At 42.9% G+C, this 21,810-nt stretch overlaps 1 protein-coding gene across 1 annotated transcript; it reads right to left on the bottom strand.

The window, feature by feature from the left end:
* Nucleotides 1-365: 365 nt before the first annotated feature.
* Nucleotides 366-19,904, bottom strand: LOC138369613 (aminopeptidase N-like). Its single transcript, XM_069333039.1, has 11 exons — nucleotides 19,724-19,904; nucleotides 14,134-14,290; nucleotides 13,541-13,622; nucleotides 13,242-13,425; nucleotides 8,995-9,331; nucleotides 8,105-8,247; nucleotides 7,370-7,560; nucleotides 5,645-5,815; nucleotides 3,754-3,897; nucleotides 3,178-3,253; nucleotides 366-1,743 (listed from the first exon to the last, which is right to left on the bottom strand). The coding sequence occupies exons 1-11, from the start codon at nucleotides 19,895-19,897 to the stop codon at nucleotides 1,549-1,551; spliced, it is 1,854 nt and encodes a 617-aa protein (XP_069189140.1). The 5' UTR covers nucleotides 19,898-19,904; the 3' UTR covers nucleotides 366-1,548.
* Nucleotides 19,905-21,810: the final 1,906 nt, after the last annotated feature.

The raw sequence follows: 21,810 nt of genomic DNA, 5'->3' as shown, positions 1-21,810 counted from the left end.
AATAGAACGTTGCAGTTAATTAATAAAAATGTGATGTATGATATATAAAGTAATATATTAATACTGACTTTTCTTTTTGTCTAACCTCAGTGATGTGTATAGAAGTTTTAGGGTTATAAGAGTTTTTATGTATACCTGTCCGTGGTGTATACCTGTGTTTGGTAATAATTGTCTATGGTGTATAACTGTCTATAGTGTATACCTGTCATTGGTGCACGAGTGCCTTTATGTATAACTAACTGTCTTCGGTGTATAACTGTCCTTGGCGTATAAGTGTCTATGTATACCTGTCCTTGGTATATAACTGTGCATGTCCTCTATGTATGCATGTCCATACTGCATAACTCCCCTCTATATATGCCTGTCAAAAACTATTGATTAGTCGCTTACCGGTCTTCAAGTCCCATCTTGTTTCTGTTCAAGAATCAACGGATCATTTCACTATCTAGTGGCCTCGACGAGGACAGAAAGCCAGCAGCTTGTTAAAGGTTTAGTTAGTTAAGTCCATTTATTATGCATCCAATACCCATATTGTGGGCGGAAGTGGGCGTCCTTAGTGCGACGGTGTGTAACTGCTTCGTGAATCTGGCCCCAGATTATTAAGTTTGAGTTTTAAGCAGGCCTTACGTATCAGTTAATGATGCAGATAGTTAATTGTTTTCAATAAAAGGTTACTACCTTTCAACTAATTTTTAATAGGTTCAAAATGATATTAAACAACATTAAAAAGAGTCTTTGTCAATTTTGTAAGTATCAGACTTACTTTAATTTACATATTCAATAAAATGTATTTTTTTGTTGAAAATTGCAATAGCATTTGGTTTGTCTGCGTTGGTAACACGTAATATTAAATTTTTCTTTAAGATTTTATAAACTTTTAAAAAATTTCCTGACAGTTACTATTATGTACTATAAATATGTATTATTTATTATAAATATAATAAATACATTTATTGTATTTATTACCTGATTCCAGAAGCTGGAATCCGGAGGGAAAAATTGTAATACATAGGCAAAAAGACTTCTCTTACCCTAAATTGGACTAACATAATTAAGTCAGTAATTCATGTTCCTAATAATATTAATCAAAATAAATCACTTGGAAATAAAATTTTGAAACTAACAAAATCACTCTGCTCATTAGGCAAATTGGGCTTTGCATACTAGGCCGAGAATAGAACATTCTGGCTATTAGGTATGACATGTGTATATTTACAGCTTCTAATACCTTTAGGAAGAGGCTGTAGTGAACATTTTTATATTTAATTCATTGTTCAAAAGGAATATTTCCAACCCACATGAGCCGTAACTACAGAGCTGTATATTATTACATCATTCAAAGCCTCCCGCCAAACACACACCTAAACTACGACGTTGCTACAACGTTCGAACAAGTTTTAACACCTCCTAACCAGTTATAACAACCAATATATCAAGTTGTAACAACGTTCTAATACGTCATAAACACGTTAAGCCAAGATGTAACAACTTTATTACAAGTTGTAACAAGCGGAAAATAGAGACAGTTTCGGATTGTGTTTCCAGGGCTTATACTATGAGTGATGGCCGAGCCCAGACGTTCTTAATCCTGGCGCTGAAGCCCTGCTGTCCCAGCCACTTCACCACAGTGTCGTAGTTGGCGTCCATCCATGCAATGTCGTTCGTTATCGTCTCTATAGTCTGATCAATTTTTCTGGTGGCGGTTTTGAGCTCCCCTCGATGCTCCCCCTGGAAGGCCATCACCTGAGGAGAAAACACTTCCTTATGTACATGTACTGAGACTCATTGTCCTTTGTAAATCATACCTTTATAGTATTAAAATTGTGGAGGGATTTAAAATAGCTGGAGGGAGGGACCAGGTGAGCTAGATGGAGGGACCGGGTGAGCTGGAGGGGGAAGACCGGGTGAGCTGGAGGGAGGGACCGGGTGAGCTAGAGGAAGGGACCGGGTGAGATAGAGGGAGGGACTGGGTGAGCTAGAGGAAGGGACTGGGTGAGATAGAGGGAGGGACCGGGTGAGATAGAGGAAGGGACCGGGTGAGATAGAGGGAGGGACCGGGTGAGATAGAGGGAGGGACTGGGTGAGATAGAGGAAGGGACCGGGTGAGATAGAGGGAGGGACTGGGTGAGCTAGAGGAAGGGACCGGGTGAGATAGAGGAAGGGACCGGGTGAGATAGAGGGAGGGACTGGGTGAGATAGAGGGAGGGACTGGGTGAGATAGAGGAAGGGACCGGGTGAGATAGAGGGAGGGACTGGGTGAGATAGAGGGAGGGACCGGGTGAGCTAGAGGAAGGGACCGGGTGAGCTAGAGGGAGGGACCGGGTGAGACAGAGGGAGGGACCGGGTGAGATAGAGGGAAGGACTGGGTGAGCTAGAGGAAGGGACCGGGTGAGATAGAGGGAGGGACCGGGTGAGCTAGAGGAAGGGACCGGGTGAGCTAGAGGGAGGGACCGGGTGAGATAGAGGGAGGGACCGGGTGAGCTAGAGGGAGGGACTGGGTGAGCTAGAGGAAGGGACCGGGTGAGATAGAGGGAGGGACCGGGTGAGCTAGAGGAAGGGACCGGGTGAGCTAGAGGGAAGGACCGGGTGAGATAGAGGGAGGGACCGGGTGAGATAGAGGGAGGGACCGGGTGAGCTAGAGGAAGGGACCGGGTGAGCTAGAGGGAAGGACCGGGTGAGATAGAGGGAGGGACCGGGTGAGCTAGAGGAAGGGACCGGGTGAGCTAGAGGGAAGGACCGGGTGAGATAGAGGGAGGGACCGGGTGAGATAGAGGGAGGGACCGGGTGAGATAGAGGGAGGGACCGGGTGAGCTGGTGGGAACCCACCAAATATTTTCCCGTTTTCTGAACGTTTTCAAACCCAAAATTTTATTATTTTATTTACATTTTAAATTACGTTTTATACACGTGTTTTGAGAATGTGTAAAAACGATTATAAAACGTGAGGTCAGAATGTTTTTAATAAAAGGTGTTTTTAATGTTATGATATAATGTTTTAGAGCAAAGGTTTTTAAAACGTTAATTGTAATTATTAATTATTGAAATTATTAGGTATAATTATCTTTATTGTATTTAGAGAGAGAGAGAGAGAGAGAGAGAGAGAGAGAGAGAGAGAGAGAGAAGAGGAGAGAGAGAGAGAGAGAGAGAGAGAGAGAGAGAGAGTTATAGTGTCATTACCTCTTTGAGCTGTTGCCTAGTGTTGAAATATTTAGTAGAGGCCGATATGATGTTGGGCTTTGCCTTTCCTCCCAAGCTGTGCAGGAAAAGAAGTCAGTATTAAAGAAAATATTGAGATTATCATAAACTGCTTTCATACATCACTTCAAATATTTTGCCATTATTACCACAGTGCACTAGTCAAACTCAGATATGTATCGCAATACATAATCGTGTATCATTGACAGTGCTAAACACTATCAGTTAGTAGTTGCTTTACTTAATAATTTCGCTATTAAGCAAGTTAGCTCAATAGCAGTAGAACTAATATGCTTGCTACTTTTTGCAGTTTCATACAAGTTTGTTGAAAAGCTGTAGACCTAAAAATTTTTTTTTATTAATTTAGGAGTAAACACTTTGAATAACAGTGTCTAAAAGTATTTTATTACAAACTGTAAAGAGAAGAAGCTTGTTTAGTAGACAAAGCTCCTAAACATGTTTGTTTACTTGCTGTTAACCTTCACAAGACTGCTAAACTCCTCGTAGGTCTAAATAAGAGCAGTTAATAATTTTAGATTAAAAAAAATATAAACTAACTAGTCAAAGATTTTTTTCCAGTTGTCCCTGAGGAAGGTCCAGGCCAGGGGACGCCCCACGTCGTTATAGGCTACAGACGCAAGGACAAGCTGTGAGTCCTGTTTCCTGATGCCACTGTTGGGATCGATGGCCATCTCCAAGTACCTGAAGAAAAATACCAATCATTTTTATCAAAATCATTAAAAGAGCATTTTTGTTTTTTTTTCCGTAATGAAACTACGATGATTATTTAATCTTAATATTTTTGCTTCAATGAGAATCTAAAATATTTTTATTGAATTCAATTTCTTAAGAACATAAGAATATATGAAATTGAAGAAGTGATATGAAGAGTTAAATAGAAAACAAGGTATGAGCATTTCAGGGGAATTGTTGCTTTACTGTGAATCTACCTGATATATTATAAGCTCCTGCAGTACATTGCAGGCATGAGTAGCACAGTATTGATTACTGAAAAGCAGTGCAAGCCAAGAGTTTTAATTGAGTCTTTGTTGACTCATTTAGGCTTTGTTGACCCTTCGTTCTCTAGATATAAAACTCACTTTTCGGCAAACTAACACACTCTGTAGTAATCTGGTTCGCACTGCTCCTTTTGCTTCATGCTGCTGCTGGTGTCTACTTTATTTCCTGTTCGTCTTGCCCTCTCCAATACTTTGGCGAAACAGACCGTACACTGAATGACAGACTAAACAACAAAAAAGTAGTGTTAAGTGTACAAACACAAACAATGCTCTTCCATCTCATGTTAGAGGCAGCTCATCCTCCAAACAAAGACCCAAAAGTGATTCCATGCATCTGCCAAAACCCCCTGTTTATGAATGAAAAACGGTTTATTCGCGACTCACAACTGATGACGTTCGAACACTTCCGGAACAAGTGCTTTACTGACGAATTTTGTTCGAACCACAACGCTGTAAACAGCCCGTCCTCCAAACAAAGATCCAAAAGTGATTCCATGCACCCGCCAAACCCCCTGTTTATGAATGAAAAGCGGTTTACACACGACTCACAACTGCTGACGTTCGAACATATCCGGAACAAGTGCTTCACTGACGAATTTTGTTCGAACCACAACGCTATAAATGCTTCACCCACGTACTACAAGTACAAATAATCGTCAACAGACCCTAAACACCTAACCTATATATGCACAATATGCTAAAAATTATAATATTCATTTATATTTGAGAAAATTTGTTTTGAATGAACGGCATGTAAAAATTTATGAATGCGTCTGTGGGGTCGATCGCTGGATGTAATGGATTTGAGTCGAGGACGGATTGCATTAACGTCTGGGTTTATATAAGGCTGGGCTTACGTTGGCTGCTCTTCCACTACCCTAAATTTGTACCTTAATTTCAATTTATTTACGTATTACGTAGTCCACACTTTTCATATGTTCTTGAGTATCATTCCAAAACTGTGTATTTGCTAAGAGCCTTACCAATAAATTAATTTCATTGATAGTGGAGTTGCATGTCATCCAAAGAGTAACTATTTTGGACTTTAATCGCGGTGAGAAATGTTATTGTAATATCATAACTTTTGTGCTCATTTGCATATTTCATGATCATGATCTGATGTCATGCCTTAAGAGGTTAATAATTTTTTATTAGCACATTGAAGACGGTTGCGTTTTTTAATTGATTCTCAGGAAGTACTGGTACATTAAGCTCCAGGTCAGTAGCTTTCTATTATTATTTTATTTTTTGTTTATTGTCTACAAGTTTAATGAATCTGTTTTCTTTTACTTACCTGCTAAATTTTAAGGCATATTCTTCGTTAAACAGAAGTCTTTAAGAATAATTCATTGTTGTTAAACTCAGATGGGGGACCAGGCCAAACTTAAGTCAGGAGTTAATATTAAACTCGAGGATGTAACAGTTCCTACCTGGAGAGGAGCCACAGTTGTTTGGTACATCCCATGGCCCTCAGAAGAATGCTTTTCTCTGATCCCACGTTGGTCTGGAGGTACTGATTCCAGGCGAATTCCCACTCCTCTTCCTCGCCTGCCGCGAGCGCATTGCAGTACACTATTCTTTTGAGGCTGGGAGAGATGATCCTGCCAAAGGAGTAGGTACTATAATAGTATTAAAAATTAGCCCGTCCTAACAAGGTTTCCCAACGTCAAGAAATTGTCGAATTAAAGTGCCCTTATCCTAACCTACCAGAGGACCCAAAGCATAAAACAGGGCAGTAAGTCAATTTCGCGAACCGCTACCAATTTCTAGTACGACAATTTTTGACCTTGGGTAGAGTATGCGTCAAAATGCGACGTTCTATTAACACGACGAGTTGAAACAATAATGCGTTTTCTAAGACTGCTACTATATACAAGTGCAAGAATGTGAAAAGGCGATCTGGAGAAACAGTGGCTAATCACAGCAATGACAAACTTCCCCAAACCATGTTAAAATTACTTGTGATAATGAAAGCCTTAAGTTAGGGGGATACATCATATTAATAACATGCAAAAATCCACTGAACTGCAGATTTCAAATTTAGCTTGAGTTATTAAACACCGTGAGCCACCACGTGGGTGGGTACCACCACGTGGGTGGGTACCACCACGTGGGTGGGTACCACCACGTGGGTGGGTACCACCACGTGGGTGGGTACCACCACGTGGGTGGGTACCACTACGTGGATGGTTACCACCACGTGGGTGGGTACCACCACGTGGGTGGGTACCACTACGTGGGTGGGTACCACCACGTGGGTGGGTACTACCACGTGGATGGTTACCACCACGTTGGTGGGTACTACCACGTGGGTGGGTACCACCACGTGGGTGGGTACTACCACGTGGATGGTTACCACCACGTTGGTGGGTACCACCACGTGGGTGGGTACCTCCACGTGGGTGGGTACCACCACGTGGGTGGGTACCACCACGTGGGTGGGTACCACCACGTGGGTGGGTACCACCACGTGGGTGGGTACCACTACGTGGGTGGGTACCACCACGTGGGTGGGTACTACCACGTGGATGGTTACCACCACGTGGGTGGGTACCACCACGTGGGTGGGTACCACCACGTGGGTGGGTACTACCACGTGGATGGTTACCACCACGTGGGTGGGTACCACCACGTGGATGGTTACCACCACGTGGGTGGGTACCTCCACGTGGATGATTACCACCACGTGGGTGGGTACCACCCACGGGTGGAACATGACCAAGGGAACACAGGTGGAAACTGAGTACCCAAATGAGCTACAGGGACGTTAGAAAGAACTTAGTCAGAGTAGTTAACAGATGGAATGCATTAGGCAGTGATGTGGTGGAGGCTGACTCCATAAACAGTTTCAAATGTAGATATAATAGAGCCCAGTAGGCCCAGGAATCTGTACATCAGTTGAATGACAGTTGAGAGGCAGGACCAAAGAGCCAGAGCTCAACACTCGCAAACACAACTAGGCGAGTACAACTAGGTTAGTACAGTAAGGTAGAAAATTTGCCCTTTGGGTATGCTTTTAAATCACGTGCATCTTCGTGAGGATAAATCTAAATATTATAAATGCTTTTTAGTAAAAATCTGCATACTTGTGATTTTCTGCCTTGAAATGTCACTGATAAAGTTCGTAAATCAATTTTATACAGAAACTGTCTTACGTGTTGTTCTCTGGGTTGGTCATCCACTGGCGGTAGAGGCCGAGTACGTTATCTAGACAAGGTTTGTGGCGCAGCGTACAAGCCCAGCTGACGGCAGTGTGGCGCAGGTACTGCTCCAGGAGAGGATCGTCCGCTCTGTTGTTGAACCCAACCCTGTCATAGAGTGGGACCACCAAGTCCAGCAGGTAGTTCTGGCGTGGGGAAGAAAAATTTCGCCTTTACTTACAAGAACAGTGAGAGATTCCACGCCCTAGAACACAAAACACGACATGGTCAAAAGAAATGCATCCTAGGATTCCATTGAATCCTCGAGGGGTTCTGAGGCTTCCACTGAAGCCAAATCCTGGAATTCACTCATTGCCGACGTGCACTCTAGCTGTGGTTCAGGAGTTCTACCTCCAATGCTTCCCTCTTACACCATTCATTACTTTTCCTGTCTCCTAAACCATTCATTACTTTTCTTCCCTCTTAAACCATTCATTACTTTTTCTTCTCTCTTAAACCATTCATTACTTTTCTTCTCTCTTAAACCATTTATTAATTTTCTTCTCTCTTAAACTATTCATTCTTTTCCTCTTAAACCATTCATTATATTTCCTCTCTCTTAAACTACTTTTCCTCTTAAACCATTCAATATATTTCCTCTCTCTTAAACTAGTCATTACTTTTCTTCCCTCTTGTTACATTGGTGAAACCTCGATAACATCCTAGAGGAGTTGAGAGCTGGACACTCACCTTGAGAGCACCGTAACTGCCAGTGCGTGTGAACATGTTCCTTATGTAGCCCAGGTTGTTGACGGCTGCCTTCCAGGGCACGTACTCGGTCTCGTTGCCCAGGTAGCTGTAGAGCCCCAGAGCCACCTCGTAGCTCACCCGGTCTGGCACAGGGGCAGGGGAAAAGGGATGGTTAAGGCTACATCGTTAACACTGGCGGTGAGGTGTTCTAAACCCAGGTGTTTTATACTGTGGCTCAAGGAAGAGTTTAGAAATCTGTAAGTTGACTTTCATATCCAATCTTACACCATTATAATTTGATTTTCAATTTTCAATATCAAAATTATCATCATTCCCCCTTCATAGTGAATCAATCAATAAATCAATGGTCGCACTCAACAACATAAAATCCCTTGTTTAATGTAATACGATACAACGCATTATAACGATGTTCAGTAACTGAAAACATCCTTCATGAAGAATATCACTAACTTATTGTATAGTGTTATCGTGCTTTATTGCGGAGTCACAGGCTCTGGGTGTTAGGCACAAGCGATTAGGCAAATATGATTTTTATGAGAATCATTAATAAGGGTTATCACAGGCCTGTCAACATAAACGTAATTCTCATATGTTTAGAACATCTGAAACGCTACTAGCTCCAATTCTTGACTAGGTCTTAGTCACAGGCCAGACTAGGCCTGACGTTAAATATTTGTATACCTTAATTTAACAGTGGATGTACATATAGTTTAGTACATAGTATACTCCATATACTTTAGTAATGAAGACTGTATAATGTAGATGGTTACAGAAATGAGGATACTGTGTAATAAACTTGTGTCCTCCATAACTAGGGCAAGGCAGGGTATCATAGCTGGTATAAAAATAATATATATAAAGATACGCACTTCCTTTGGCAAGGTTCATGGCATCATCGATGATCTGAGCTCTGTTGATGGTGTGGATGGCCCGGTGGTCGGTAAGGAGTTGCTGGATGAGCAGGTTCCAGTTGTTGTGGTCGTAGTTAACTCTGTAATAACCCGTCTCTCGCAGGTTGAAGATGACCCAATGACCCTTGTTGGGCAGGGACGGGATGGTGATGTGTGTCTCGGACTCCTTCATCCACACCTTGACCTCTGTATTGTTGAAGTTGGGGTCGTCGCCAGCTGTGTAGGTCAACGGCACCCACCACTTGTAGACGTGGGTGTCCGTAGAAACCGCCGTCCCTGCCAGCAAGAAACGTTCCTGAGGAAAAAAAAGAAAGTAATATTTTTTAAAATGAAAAATTGGGATTTCCATTATGTTTAAATCTTCTAAAAAGATCCTAGGATATTAAAATTTTTGTAGCAGGCTAAGTATATTGTTGTATTTCTTGTGTCGAGTGGCTAGCAGGGAGACAGTATTGAGAGCATCAACACTTCACCTGTACAACACCCGGTCACCTCACCTCTAGTTATTCACATCTACAGCAATGATGGAGGAAACGTAAACCGAAGGGCGTTACATATTTATATTAAAACGTCAGTTTTGGTAGTAGAAATGCAGTCCTCATTGTGGAAAATTTATAAAATCATACAAGCATGATAAGAGATACGAGTTCACAGATTGGGATAAAGCAAACAGGAACAGCTGCTGCCTATTTGCAACAAGCAAGAAGAAAAAGTTCTGACTCCTTTTGCAGCAAACATACTGGGATAGTTTGCACCCCGATAACTACAAGCAAGCAGGGATAGTTGGCATTTCGTTTGCAATAAGCATGCAAGCAATGCAGTCTTTCCATAGCTCCACAAATATTCACGGAGACAAATTCATGGAAGAAAACACTGACTCATCTCTAAGTCAAAGCACAGGAAGAGGTCACATATCAAGACATTCTTTTAATGTTATCGATTTCTTATCCAGTATTCCAAAGACAAATCCAACAATGGAACTATACACAATAAAATACTCAAATAAATAAACAAATGGAGGCACGAAAACTTTTGTTTTATATATACAAGAGTTATTACATTCTTGTACAGTCACTAGCACGCATAGGATTTCGGGCAAGTCCTTAATCCGATGTTCCCCGGAATACGACCCGCCAAATAGATTAACAATCAGGTACCCATTTTACTTTTGGGTAAACAGAGGCTACAGTTAACGATTGACACTCGGTAAATCCTCCCCAGCTAGGATACGAACGCAGAGCAAAGCGCTCGCAAAACGCCAGGCAAGTGTCTTACCACTTTACCACGGGGATTGTGTGTTCCTCTGGCATCAACATCAAGTGCCACTTCCTCTCTACGAGGAGATTCCACTGGGGCTGCCGAGCGGTGTTTGCCCGCTCCGGCAGTTTTGGGGTGCTTGCCGTTTTCGCCGGCAGGGGGTGTGGGTGTCTCTACCCTCCCTGCTGTTCCTGGTGGTGGTGTTTACGATGGGCTGCCCTATTCCGGCTGTCGTGAGGATAAACTCCATAGGATTGGAGTTTACTGGCCGTGCTGGTTACCCATTGGTGGACTTGGTCTTGAGTTACATGCTCCGAGTCCTGGTCCAGGATGTGTATGGTGTCGAGCTGGTCACTGCTCGCTGTGTCATCATCAAGTTTATGGGTGAGGAGGTGTACCGTGGATTTCTCCGGAAGTATGAGGGACGTACTTTGCAGCTGCAGGATGGCGCAGGGTCTGTGACCATTTTGGACCGTAGTGGAGCTGTGACTTATGTAAGTGTCCATGGTGCCCCCATGGAGTTTCCCAAAGACTTTCCTGTGGCGATTCCTCCAGAGGTACGGCTCCGTCGTCATTGTGCGGATGAACTCGCTATCATCTGGCATGTATTCCGGTGTGAAGACCAACATTCGGACCCTTGGGATGCGACTGAGGTCGGACGTTCAGTCTTCTGTCCGGCTGTTAGGGTACAACGTGCGGGTGTTTTATGCATGTCAACCCTGTACTTGTTTCCGGTGTGGCTTGTTGGGGCATCAGGCTGCCGGGTGTACTGCTGTTCCGGTCGCTCCAGTGAATTTGTTCTGTGAGGAGGATTTCCTGCCGCTCCCTCTGGAGGAGGACGCTGGGGGTGAGGAGGCAAGCGTCCCGTTCGCTGCTGAGGCTCCCCCAGCATTGCCTGACGTTCCCCCGGTTGTCGCAGACCCTCCTCTGGGTGTTGTGGTGTCGTCGGATGTTTCTCCTGATCGTATCTCTGGCCCTGCCGCTCCCGTGGACCTTCCTGGTAATCCCTGTGAGGCGTCGCCATCTGCTTCCTCGTCTTCGGCTGTGGAACCTGGCCCTGCATCCTCCCCTCGGGTCCCTCCTGTGCTGGGTGCTGGGGTGGCTGCGGTGCCTCCTGCTGTGTGTGGTTCGGTTCCCCCTGTGGTAGAGGCTGCTGCCGTTCTGCATCGAATGTCGGTTCGTCCGGCTAGTGGTGCCCGTGTTTCTTGGTCAGCTTCCGGCTCTGACGATATTCGGCCGGAGCCCAAACGTTCCAGGCGTTCGTCGTCCGCCTGGCCCAATGTTGGGGATTTTAGTGACTGTGGATCCTCGGATGTGGACGGTGTGGGTCCGAATGCGCCGTTGGCTCCATGGTTAGTGGAGGTGGAGGTCCATGTGCCTGCTGGTGATGGTGGCTGTGTCTCACGTGCGCCTTCTGCCCCTCCAATGGAGGGCTCTCCGTGGTGGGGGGTGGTGGCTTCCGCTGCCAGGGATGGTGGGGATGCTGGTGCTGGGCGTAGCCTGGTGGTGACTTTGCCGAAGGATCCGCGGCGATCGGATTCCCGGCTGTCATCCTACGGTGTGCCCGTGGCTGCTGGTGCCCCTGTGGTGGTGCCCTCTATATGGGTCCGTGCTCGGAGGATGTTCATTGGGGACCTGGGGGACATGATGTCGGAGTCTGAGATGCCGCAGGGTCACTGGAAGAGGATTGCTACGTTACCGTTATACGAGGAGCCGCGGTACTTTCATGAAGAGTCTACCTTCGTGTGGGAGCGTGTGCCGATCACTCGCCTCCGGTGTAATACCATTTGGATCCCCTGTTTGCAGGTATTTGTTGCCAGGGTTCCGGATGAGATGGCATCCCCGGTGGATGGTCTCGACCCTTGGCAGTGGTTGTAATGGGAGGCGTACAATGTACGGTTCCCTCAGAGCTTATTTCCGGACAAGTATGTCTACTGATTTCCTAAATTCTGTGTTTCCTCTTGTCCTGTGTGCCCTTCTGGCTGCTTGTTTGCCCTCGCGTAGTTTGTGCCCGTGCCTTCCCCTTTAGTTTGGGGCGTAGCAGGTAGTTTGGTGTGAGTTTTTCTTCGTGTATTAGTTTTTTGTGTTACTTCTTTGCCCTGTGTGTTATATTCATGCTTTAAGTGTTGTGATTTTTGTTGTATTTACCTGTTCATATTGTTGTGCGTTGTTGTCGGTCCTTCCGGCCGGTGAGATTGTTTTGTTTTGTTCTTTCCTCCTTAATGTTTTATAATGTTACTATGTTTTATTGTTTTCTTTGCCGTGCTTGATTGTAAATTATTTTCTGTTTTGTCTTGCTGTGTGTATCTCATGCTTACATTGTTACCTTATCCAGCTTTGTTAATTGTTGTGCTGGGCTGTCGGTCCTTCTGGCCGGCGGTTTCTTGTTTGTTGTGTACTGTTTCATTTATTGTTTTATTGTATTTATTGTTTTTCCCTTGCATGCTTGCATGTAAAAATAAAAAAAAATAAAAATAATAAAAATTCCTCTCTACGCCATAACATTTAGTCAACAACTCGGTTGTTGACTAAACAAGAGATACGGACAATATTTAACACAGACTGAATATACTGGCCAGTGATTGGTTCTGTTAACTATAAATAGTTAGTTATAACTAACCTGTTAACTGAGGACTTTGCTCTTGAACGCTTCCGTAGTTTCGGCCTGAGAGTGTTTAGGCACTAGTTGATGCCTGATTATGTCCATGACCCAAATGCCAGGTTATGTCCATGACCACAAGGGGTTTCTGCAGAGTGGGTATGTTTCGATAATTTTGGGAAGCCAACAGTGGAGACAGTAGCAGAAGTACCGATCCTTACTCCCCCCCTGAGAGACAGGAATGGAAGTACTGTCCGTCACCACCTGGCCACCTCACTTAAGAGACAATAGCAACCGACCCTCACCACCTCACTGACCTCACTTGAAGTACCGACCCTCACCACCTCACCTGGGAGACAGTAGCGGAAGTACCGTCAGGGCTCCTGTCCACCATGATGACGGGGTAACCCTTCTGCAGCGTCCAGGTGTCCATGATGGTCTTGACAGTGAGGTGAAGGGGCAGTGAACCGTCCTGATGGGCCGCCTCCGTCAGGTGTTCCCAAAGGTCGTCCTGCTCGGCGTTCCCATACTTGCTGCTCAACAAGACCAAACAATCTCAGCTGTACACACATCAACAACTCCTTCATCTTTACTTATGGAAGAGAAATTTAACACCAGATAAACGTGACAAATAAAATAAAGACTTACAAAACACTGAGGTAGTTGCTCAGTCCCTTCCTCAAAGTGCGCTCCGTCAGGAAGTGGTTCATCATGCGGATAATGGATGCACCTGAGATACGGATTTAATAAGCATTACAATATAAATATTTATGAGATTTGTATACATGGACAAATTATAATATTAGAACACTAACAGAGGATGAGTTTCGTCTGGAAAACAGGACTACATGAGGCACAACGAGTATACACAGTATACACTCAGCAGACAGTATACATTCACTTAAAACAAAATCTACCACTTACGAGCAATTCATACCAGTGCCACCTCTTGGGTGGCTTAATCTTCATCAATCAATCAATCATATTGCAACTTATTCATGTTACATATTTTATTGATATTCACGGGCATATTGTATTCATACCCATGCCACCTCTTGGGTGGCATAATCTTCATCAATGAACCAACCAGACTGAAATTGTGGAATACAAAAAATCTTTGTAAAGGGATCAGTAAGCACCAGAGATGCTTCTAATCAAGCAAAAAAAAAAAAAGTAGCTTCAATATAATATATAGTACCGTAGACATTTACATAAAGTTATCTGATCTTTGAACATCTCACCTTTGTCGTAAGATATGATGTCGAAAATTTGGCCAATCTCATTAGGGTGGCCAACGGGGATGCTTATCTTGTGGGACGACTCCAGGCTGTCTAACCTGAACACGTACTGGAGATTGTCAGTGACGAACAATTCTTTCACCTTCCACGTGGGTTCAACCTTTAAGAAACAAACACCTAATATATATGCTTGGGATATGAGTAAGTTTTTACATCAATCCAAAGAATAACACACATCATCCAAGTAAATGATCTTTGTAATACGTTCTAAGGGGAAAATATTAGTGCAAATTAATTATACATCTAAATATTGAATCACAAGAAGGTGTCCAAGAGGGTGACCCCCTTGCTCCTTTTCTTTTCTGCCTAGTCATCAAGGAAGTCACCGATAACCTGTCCAGTGAGCTCAGTATTTGGTTTTTGGACGATGGTACTCTAGCCGGCTCCCCAGCCTCCCTCTTGGACGACATAAGAATAATTCAGGAGCAAGGAGCAAGCCTAGGCCTTTCCCTGAACTCTTCCAAGTGCGAAATAACCTCCACCAACTAGCACATAATAGAGCAAATAAAGGTTGTTTTGCCTGACATTCATACAACCAACCCTGAGGACAGCACACTCCTAGGTGCTCCTCTTGGAAGGAATGCCATCGACGAGGTCCTTGGTAAGAAGATCACTGACCTGAAGAGGATGAACGAGAGGATTGAAGACATCGATGCTCATGATGCACTTTACCTCATCACCAGATGCTTGTCCCTCCCCAGGCTGACCTACTTTCTAAGATGTTCGCCATCTTTCAACAATATTAAACTAGAAGAGTACGACAGCTCGCTGAAATCAACACTAGAAAAAGCCCTCAATCTTTCCCTCAGCGACTCACAGTGGAAACAGGCCTCCCTTCCTGTCAGACTCGGGGGCCTTGGTGTTGGCACAGCAACACAAATTGCTGTACCAGCGTTCCTGTCTTCTTCAGTGGGGTCTGACAACTTGGTGAAGGAAATCCGACCTGAGCACCTAGTTCAACAGGCAGGGGTACATGATCCCAGCTTCACAAACTGCACAACCAAATGGGTCTCTCTCGCAGGACCAGCACCCCAACCAACGCCTTCTGAAGCCCATAAGCAATCCAGCTGGGATCGCCCCATTGCCGACCAGGAAACGGCGATTTTGCTAGAAGCTGCGACAACACCACATGACACTACCCGACTTAGGGCTGTAGCAGCTCCCCATGCAGGTGATTTCCTATTAGCAACCGCACCCGTCTCACACCGCAGGCCCTCCGAATTGCCGTGGCTCTCCGAATCACTGCCCCAATCCACACCGAATACAGGTGTATTTGCAGCGAGGCAGAGGCCGACAGGTACGGACGGCATGGCCTTCTCTGCCAAAGGACAGGAGGATGGCATGCAAGACACAGTGAGGTCAATGACATTATTAAGAGAAGCCTTACCACAGCTGGTTGTCCAGCAGAGAGAGAGCCCCGTTACCTAAAGTCCCGCAACTCTGATGAGCCTGTCAGTCGCCCAGACGGAATCACGGTGAACCCCTGGAAGAATGGTAGACAGTTGGTGTGGGACTACACTTGCGTTTCAACTTTAGCCAATACCTATGTCGACTTCAGTGCTACACAAGCAGGAGGAGCTGCCAATCACCGGGAAGCGGCCAAGTCACGTAAATACAGAGACCTTGAGCATCACTACAATTTTGTCCCCATTGCCTCAGAGACACTTGGTGCCTGGGGTAAAAGTGCTGCTAGCTTTTTGAAGGAGTTGGGGTCTAAGCTAATCGAAACAACTAGAGACCCTAGAGCTGCCAGTTTTCTTTTTCAGCGCCTTAGTATGGCAATCCAGAGAGGAAATGCTCACTGCATCCATGGTTCCTGCCCACCATCTGAGGAGCTGGAGGAGCTATTCATCTTGTGACAAGCAGCCTTGTACCCTGCATGTAATCAATATTGTAACTTTTTTTGTGTAATGACATTTTCAAATAAAGTTAGATAAATATACACACATACCAAAAGAATAGGGGTGGTAGGAGAAGAAAATATAAAAGTGTTCAGTGAGGATCCACAAGGTCTTCTCTGAGTACTCTTTATTTTCTTCTCCGAGGCTATGGGTCCCTACACTTGCAAAAAAAAAATCTAAATATTGTGTGTATATATATATATATATAATATATATATATATATATATAATATATTATTAAATATGACCGAAAAAGTAAGATTAATAATTCTAACACGAATTTTCTCAATCTTTCGTACATTACGCTTCACTGTTGGAGGTAAATCAAAAATCACTTCTCCAAAATTCATTTTAAAATTTTGTGGACGAGACAATCGGAATGATAGCCGACAGAGTGTATCGTGATCCAGCCTGTACTCCTCTTGACATGCCAGAAAGTATTCTGAGGAAACTACTCCAAGCTTGTACTAAAGAGGCACCCTTCTTGAGCCCGGATGGGCACATGTATAAGCAAGTAGATGGGGTCGCCATGGGTTCTCCCCTAGGTGTCCTGTTTGCAAACTTTTACATGGGTACCATCGAGCAAAAAGTCTTAGTCGACATGAACTTGAAACCGGCCATATACTGCAGGTATGTTGACGACATTTTTACACAGGTACCTGATGTCAGACATCTGCAGAAGCTGAAGGAGGCATTTGAGCAGAGTTCCGTGCTGCGTTTCACTTACGAGACGGAAAAGGATGGGAAGCTGCCTTTTCTAGATGTAACAGTCATGGAAAAGGGCGGAGGTTTCCACACTGCAGTCTACACTAAGGAAACAAACATAGGAATGTGCCTAAATGCCAACAGCGACTGCCCTGACAGGTACAAGAGGAGTGTTGTTAACGCATACGTCGACTGTGCTCTCAGCCACAGCTCAGAATGGAAGCAAGTCGACGAAGAACTCTGTAGGGTAAGGCAGGTCCTAGTCAATAACGGCTTCTCCAATGGTTTCATCGAAGACATCATAAGAAGGAAAGTGAAAAGCCATGCAACCTCTGAAGAGACAACTAACACAACACCTATACCCCCTATTAGACTATTTTACAGGAACTTCTTTTCCACAGCTCATAAAACGGAGGAAAGGGTCCTGAAAGATATTGTTAATAGAAACGTTATCCCTACAGACAAAAATCAGAGGATACAACTGACGATTTACTATAAAACCAGAAAAACGGCCAGCCTATTCATGAGAAACTCTCCAGACACAAAACAGAACGCTTTAAAAGAGACTAATGTCGTCTATGCCTTCAAATGCCCACTTGGGGACTGTAAGCTCCAAAAAACCCAGTATATAGGCAAGACAACAACATCTCTTTCTAGGCGTTTAACGATGCATAAGCAACAGGGCTCCATTAAGGAACATATAATCTCTTCCCATAACCAAACCATCGCCAGAGAAATCCTAGTAAACAACACAGAAATCATCGATAGATACAGCGATAGCAGGCGGCTTGACGTTTGCGAGGCACTACACATCAAGAAGTCAACACCAGCAATCAACAGCCAATTATTGCACAACTATATTCTACCCACCTCAAGACTCCGCTCCAATATAGAAGCATCAAGAAATATGGACCAATAGGCTTTCTACAAACACTTCTATTCAATACCCATTGTTTCTGTTCTGTCTTGTGTTGATACTTTTAATACCCTATTAATATCCCCTCCTGTTCTGTCTTGTGTTAATGCCACATCACCCTTCCCACCTCACTCAAATGTAGATATAAAATCAGAGATACGTTCTAATCAGTTGTGTATTTGTGAAGTCTTTGAAAATGTAATAAGTTTTACGAAACGCGCCCGTGTCGCGTCAGACTAGAAATAAAAATGAATTTTGGAGAAGTGATTTTTGATTTACCTCCAACAGTGAAGCGTAATGTACGAAAGATTGAGAAAATTCGTGTTAGAATTATTAATCTTACTTTTTCGGTCATATTTAATAATATATGTCTACAGGAAAGACTGCTACCAAAATATACTAATATATATATATATATATATATATATATATATATATATATATATATATATATATATATATATATATATATATAATCTTTGGACAACACCCACCAGTGGGACTCGAACCCAGAAAGCACAACTACCTTCCAGTAGCTGGCATAACTAGTATGCTTTAACCCACTACGCCATCAGACCTTACAAAAGAAGTAGATAGTTCGAGATATATATCTCAAACATCTCCACCTCCCGAAGGCACCAGATGAGTGAGGGGTCAGTCTGCATTTTTCGTCAAGCCACTGTCAATGTGAGAGAACTCGTGTCCAGCTTATATAAGCTGGACACGAGTTCTCTCACATTGACAGTGGCTTGACGAAAAATGCAGACTGACCCCTCACTCATCTGGTGCCTTCGGGAGGTGGAGATGTTTGAGATATATATCTTGAACTATCTACTTCTTTTGTAAGGTCTGATGGCGTAGTGGGTTAAAGCATACTAGTTATGCCAGCTACTGGAAGGTAGTTGTGCTTTCTGGGTTCGAGTCCCACTGGTGGGTGTTGTCCAAAGATTGTTAATCTTCACTTGTGGTTTATGCAAGTATAGGCTTATATATATATATAATATATATATATATATATATATATTATATATATATATATATATATATATATATATATATATATATATGTCGTACCTAGTAGCCAGAACTCACTTCTCAGCCTACTATGCAAGGCCCGATTTGCCTAATAAGCCAAGTTTTCATGAATTAATTGCTTTTCGACTTCCTAACCTACCTAACCTAACCTAACCTAACTTTTTCGGCTACCTAACCGAACCTAACCTATAAAGATAGGTTAGGTTAGGTTAGGTAGGGTTGGTTAGGTTCGGTCATATTTCTACGTTAATTTTAACTCCAATAAAAAAAAATTGACCTCTTACATAATGAAATGGGTTGCTTTATCATTTCATAAGAAAAACATTAGAGAAAATATATTAATTCATGAAAACTTGGCTTATTAGGCAAATCGGGCCTTGCATTGTAGGCTGAAAAGTGAGTTCTGGCAACTAGGTACGATATATATATATATATATATATATATATATATATATATATATATATATATATATATATATATATATATACATATATATATATATATATATATATATAAAATATATATATTTATATATATATTAAAATGTGTGTGTGTGTTCTCTTTCTCTTTTCCTCTCTCTCATTCTCCCTCCCTCCCATTTTCTCTACCTCTCTCTTGTCTGATATCACTCCTCTTGTTTTACTTCCCTACCTTCACGTTTTTTCACTGCCTCTCATTCTCTCTTACTCTCGTTATCTCTGAAAGTTTTCCTTCCATTCTCTCTTCCTCCCTCCCACTATCTTTCTTTCCCTCTCTTCTGTTCTCTCTCCATCCCATTCTATCTCCCTTCTGTTCTCGCTCCCTTCCTCTCTCCTATACTCTCCCCATCCTGTTATCTCTCACCGTTCTGTTATCTCTCCTCCCGCTCTCTTGGCCTTCCTTCAATTCTCTCTTCCTTTATCCCCTGCCGTTCTCTCTCTCCCAGTGGACAAATCATGATGCTCGCATAACGTTCAATCAACGCTAACTACTCACATAGTTTATGCCGATGTACTGGACGAACTCAGCGAAGCCTTCGTTGAGCCAGATGTCGGTCCACCACCTGGGCGTGACCAGGTTACCGAACCACTGGTGGGCCAGCTCGTGGGCCACCACCTGGGCCACACGGTACCGGTTGGATGGAGCCGACACCTCAGGATCGAACAGCATCGATGTTTCCCTGAAAGAGTAGTACCAGGCGCATCAGAAGAAAACACGACCCTTCTGAAGATGTATTATTAAATACGAAAATACTTAAGGAAATTCCTGTTTCAATTCTTCCTCCGTGGTCTGACACTGTCATATATATTATATATATATATATATATATATATATATATATATATATATATATATATATATATGCGGAAAATCCACAGAGAAATATGAAATGAGGTGAACGTTTCGGCTTGTTAAAGCCTTTGTCAACACCAGACTGACAGTGGTCAGTCTGGTGTTGACAAAGGCTTTAACAAGCCGAAACGTTCATCTCATTTCATATTTCTCTGTGGATTTTCCGCATAAAATGATCAGTGTTTTGTGATGGTCAATTGCATATATATTATATATATATATATATATATATATATATATATATATATATATATATATATATATATATATATTGTTAAGTATGACCGAAAAAGTAAGATTAATAATTCTAACACAAATTTTCCCAATATTTCTTATGTTTCTTTTTACTGTCGATGGTAATTGAAAAATCAATTCTCCAAAATTCATTTTTATTTCTAGTCTGACGCGACGCTTGAACGCGTTTCGTAATAACTTATTACATTTTCAAAGACTTTAGTTTACACACACAACTGTAATCTGGAAACACTAAAGAGAGTTTTACTTATGCTAACACTAAACAGCTTATACGTCTTATATTCTCGCACTTGGGTGAGGTGATATATTGCAACAGTTTTGGATGAGGAGAACAAACTTTTGACAAACACAAGACAGAACACGGAACAATGGGTATTAATTGGATATATGAGAGCATAAGAATGGAAGTAACTGCAAAGGGCCTATTGGCCCATACTTTCTCTTGATGCTTCTATATTGGTACGGAGCACTTCACTTCTTGACCATCACTTCCTTATGTCCGGTCGTGATGGTCAAGCGGATTAAGGCATCCTGTAGTTACCAGTTGCGTTGCTCCTGGGAGTATGGGTTCGAGTCACTTCTGGGGTGTGAGTTTTCAGTCGCATATAGTCCTGGGGACCATTCAGGCTTGTTCGCATTTGTGTTCCTCACGTGTGCCCCAAAGAATGAGGTGATTTGATAAAATGCTATGCCCAAGATTATCATCCGAGTGCCGGCGGGGAAGTGGTTCAAATAGCTTCGGCTATCACTTCCTTATGTCCGGTCGTGATGGTCAAGCGGATTAAGGTGTCCTGTAGTTACCAGTTGCGTTGCTCCTGGGAGTATGTGTTCGAGTCACTTCTGGGGTGTGAGTTTTCAGTCGCATATAGTCCTGGGGACCATTCAGGCTTGTTCGCATTTGTGTTCCTCACGTGTGCCCCAAAGAATGAGGTGATTTGATAAAATGCTATGCCCAAGATTACCATCCGAGTGTTGGCGGGGAAGTGGTTCAAATAGCTTCGGCTATCACTTCCTTATGTCCGGTCGTGATGGTCAAGCGGATTAAGGCGTCCTGTAGTTACCAGTTGTGTTGCTCCTGGGAGTATGGGTTCGAGTCACTTCCTGGGTGTGAGTTTTCAGTCATATATATATATATATATATATATATATATAATATATATATATATTATATAATATATAATAATATATATATATATATATATATGTCGTACCTAGTAGCCAGAACGCACTTCTCAGCCTAATATGCAAGGCCCAATTTGCCTAATAAGCCAAGTTTTCATGAATTAATTGTTTTTCGACTACCTAACCTACCTAACCTAACCTAACCTAACTTTTTTGGCTACCTAACCTAACCTAACCTATAAAGATAGGTTAGGTTAGGTTAGGTAGGGTTGGTTAGGTTCGGTCATATATCTACGTTAATTTTAATTCCAATAAAATAAAATTGACCTCATACATAATGAAATGGGTAGCTT

This window comes from Procambarus clarkii, chromosome 4 (assembly GCF_040958095.1).
Source record: "Procambarus clarkii isolate CNS0578487 chromosome 4, FALCON_Pclarkii_2.0, whole genome shotgun sequence".
NCBI lineage: Eukaryota > Metazoa > Arthropoda > Malacostraca > Decapoda > Cambaridae > Procambarus > Procambarus clarkii.
This window is presented reverse-complemented; position numbering and strand designations above follow the sequence as displayed.

Bases quoted from the DNA above. Each gene is read 5' to 3' on its own strand.
- LOC138369613 (XM_069333039.1), bottom strand. From the start codon at position 19,897: ATGCTGTTCGATCCTGAGGTGTCGGCTCCATCCAACCGGTACCGTGTG. The intron at 9,332-13,241 runs GTGAGGTGGTGA...TTTTTTCCTCAG, and splicing joins CTTCCGCTACTGTCTCCCAG to GAACGTTTCTTGCTGGCAGG. The intron at 1,744-3,177 runs GTAATGACACTA...TTTTCTCCTCAG, and splicing joins CTAGGCAACAGCTCAAAGAG to GTGATGGCCTTCCAGGGGGA.